At 39.4% G+C, this 2,301-nt stretch overlaps 1 protein-coding gene across 1 annotated transcript; it reads right to left on the bottom strand.

Annotated features, from left to right (window-relative positions):
- Positions 1–1,776: 1,776 nt before the first annotated feature.
- SARC_14523 (hypothetical protein) lies at positions 1,777–2,068 on the bottom strand (the record flags this gene model as incomplete). The annotated part of the gene is made up of 1 exon (XM_014291345.1): positions 1,777–2,068. A coding segment is annotated over one exon (292 nt), but the record flags the coding sequence as incomplete, so codon positions are not given.
- Between the last annotated feature and the right edge of the window lie 233 nt (positions 2,069–2,301).

The raw sequence follows: 2,301 nt of genomic DNA, 5'->3' as shown, positions 1-2,301 counted from the left end.
ATATATAATACATGCTTATATACATACTATATACATCCCTACATATACAATACATATACATATACATATCCATATATATATATATATATATATACATACATACATACATACATACATACATACATACATACATACATACATACATACATACATACATACATAAATACATACATACATACATGCATGCATTCATACACAAAAATACACACACACATATATATATATATATACATATAGTTGGGAGCATACTTGGGCTTACGAATAACCCCATAAGCAACGAATATTCTGTATGTGTTAGTTCTGTCAAGTTGACAGTTCAAAGAGCTTTCGTGCTTGGTCACTAAATGCAAAAGAACAAAAAACCAAAAGCTAAACAGATAATGCAAGACCAAATAATGTCCCACGTGCATATGTGACAGCATATGTTGCCTCATCACTTCGGATCCTTTCAAGGAGGACTCAAAGTCGTGATAGTATCACAAATAGTACACACACAACTTTCACTAACGTGCTGAACCCATACCGCTAGTTTTATAAAAACTTTAATACATACGCATCTCTTCACGTTTCGCCAGCTGTGTCTGGGTCATATTGAAGAACACACGTTTCTCTTGAGCTGTTAGTTGACTCCATCTATATTTAGCTTGGTCTTCAAGATCATCTGCTGAGAGGGTATCTGAGGGTCCGTATTGAAATATATATATAGTGTATAGCGATATTAATGAAGTAGGCGGAAAGTAAAGATATCGAAGTATACAAAGAGGAGTGACTACAAGGCACATGAGGTCAGTCTATAAACCGGAGAACAACGAGAGTGAATGAGATTCCGTAAAATTGCACAATTTACAGTAGTGAGACGGCAAGCGATTGAGAACGCATGATTGACTAATAAATCGCTTGAGGACGTATCATAGACTAATTAATCAGCTAGAAAAATGCACTCCTGACAGGCGATACGGACAACGACAGCAATGTCTTCAATTTGAGTTCAGCAATTTTGTGCCGTCTCGGTAAAGTAGTTTCAAATTTCGCAAGAATACACCCGTAAGCCAGAAATTGTGTGCACACAACGACACTGAGACTACCAACTACTTTCAAATGACGAAACCCTCCCCACTTGCACGCATTCTAAATATATCTCACCATTTCCCACGCCAGCGTCTCTGCAGACTACATTGACGACAAAGTTCTCATACGGAGTGCGCACAGCATCGTGGAACTGTTCGAATTTCCTTCCTTCCAGAGGTGGTAAGCTAGTAGCTGGCCTTAGCGGGCACAACATAGATCCCAATCGATAAAATACCAATTCCAGCTCCGATTTGTCGGCGCCATTGAGTTGGTACCTAGTACATAGACAGACGATAGGTAAATGCTTCAATGCTTCTTCCACAGGGGCTATAAGCGAGAATGTATACAGCTATCCTCCAGTGATTATGGTGGGTGTGTGCACCACTATCGTGGCAGTTGAGGATTAATCTCACACACGTCAGTTGGACTGCATGTGGTCGATGGATTTTCATACCAAAGGGCTACTTCAGATAGTACCTGGTGTTCACTTGGAGCCTGGCGTTGATGGCCATACGGGTCAACTAGCTCTATTCTTTATTCGTTATGCTCTGCATGTGAAGGCTACTTCTTGATAACATAGTAACTATCAATCACATCCTGGTGACACTTGTAACTTAGCCATTCTAACTACTAGTCAGTGACGCAGAGTAATATAAGGAAGGTGAATTTGATATCCACAGTGTATAACGACTTTGACCTCACACTCACCTCGCTGTATTGACCATCCTGGATTTTTCGGTCATGTTTTCGAAAGGGACATCCTTGCCACCGTTCTTGCTATGGCCTTTCATGTAGTCCGAGAAGTTGGTCTCCATCTCTTCGATACCATCCCACATATATCCGTCCGATACGGGGTGAATCATCGTTCGGTTCCGTAACCGTATGTAGCACAAACCGTTGGGAGGACGGCAAATAGCTTCCCACCTGAACTTTAAGGAGCCTTCCTTGAGCATTTCTGTGAAGATGTGGAGGCGGTTCTCGACTTTCGCTACCGACATCTCTTCTTCAACATCATGTGAGCTATAAAGAGTATAAAACCACGTGAGTACAACAACGAGAGACATATAGTCTGTTATGAAGAGCTAAACACGTTCAAAGCTATTAAAAGCGAGCAACATGTATACACACATGTATATATATATATATATGTATATATATATATATATATCTACTTATATACATATACAAATACACACACACACATATATATATATATATATATATATATATATA

Source organism: Sphaeroforma arctica (assembly GCF_001186125.1).
Source record: "Sphaeroforma arctica JP610 unplaced genomic scaffold supercont1.4730, whole genome shotgun sequence".
In the NCBI taxonomy this organism is placed as follows: Eukaryota; class Ichthyosporea; order Ichthyophonida; genus Sphaeroforma; species Sphaeroforma arctica.
The sequence above is the reverse complement of the archived record's forward strand: the minus strand, read 5'-3'. Positions and strand labels throughout refer to the sequence as shown.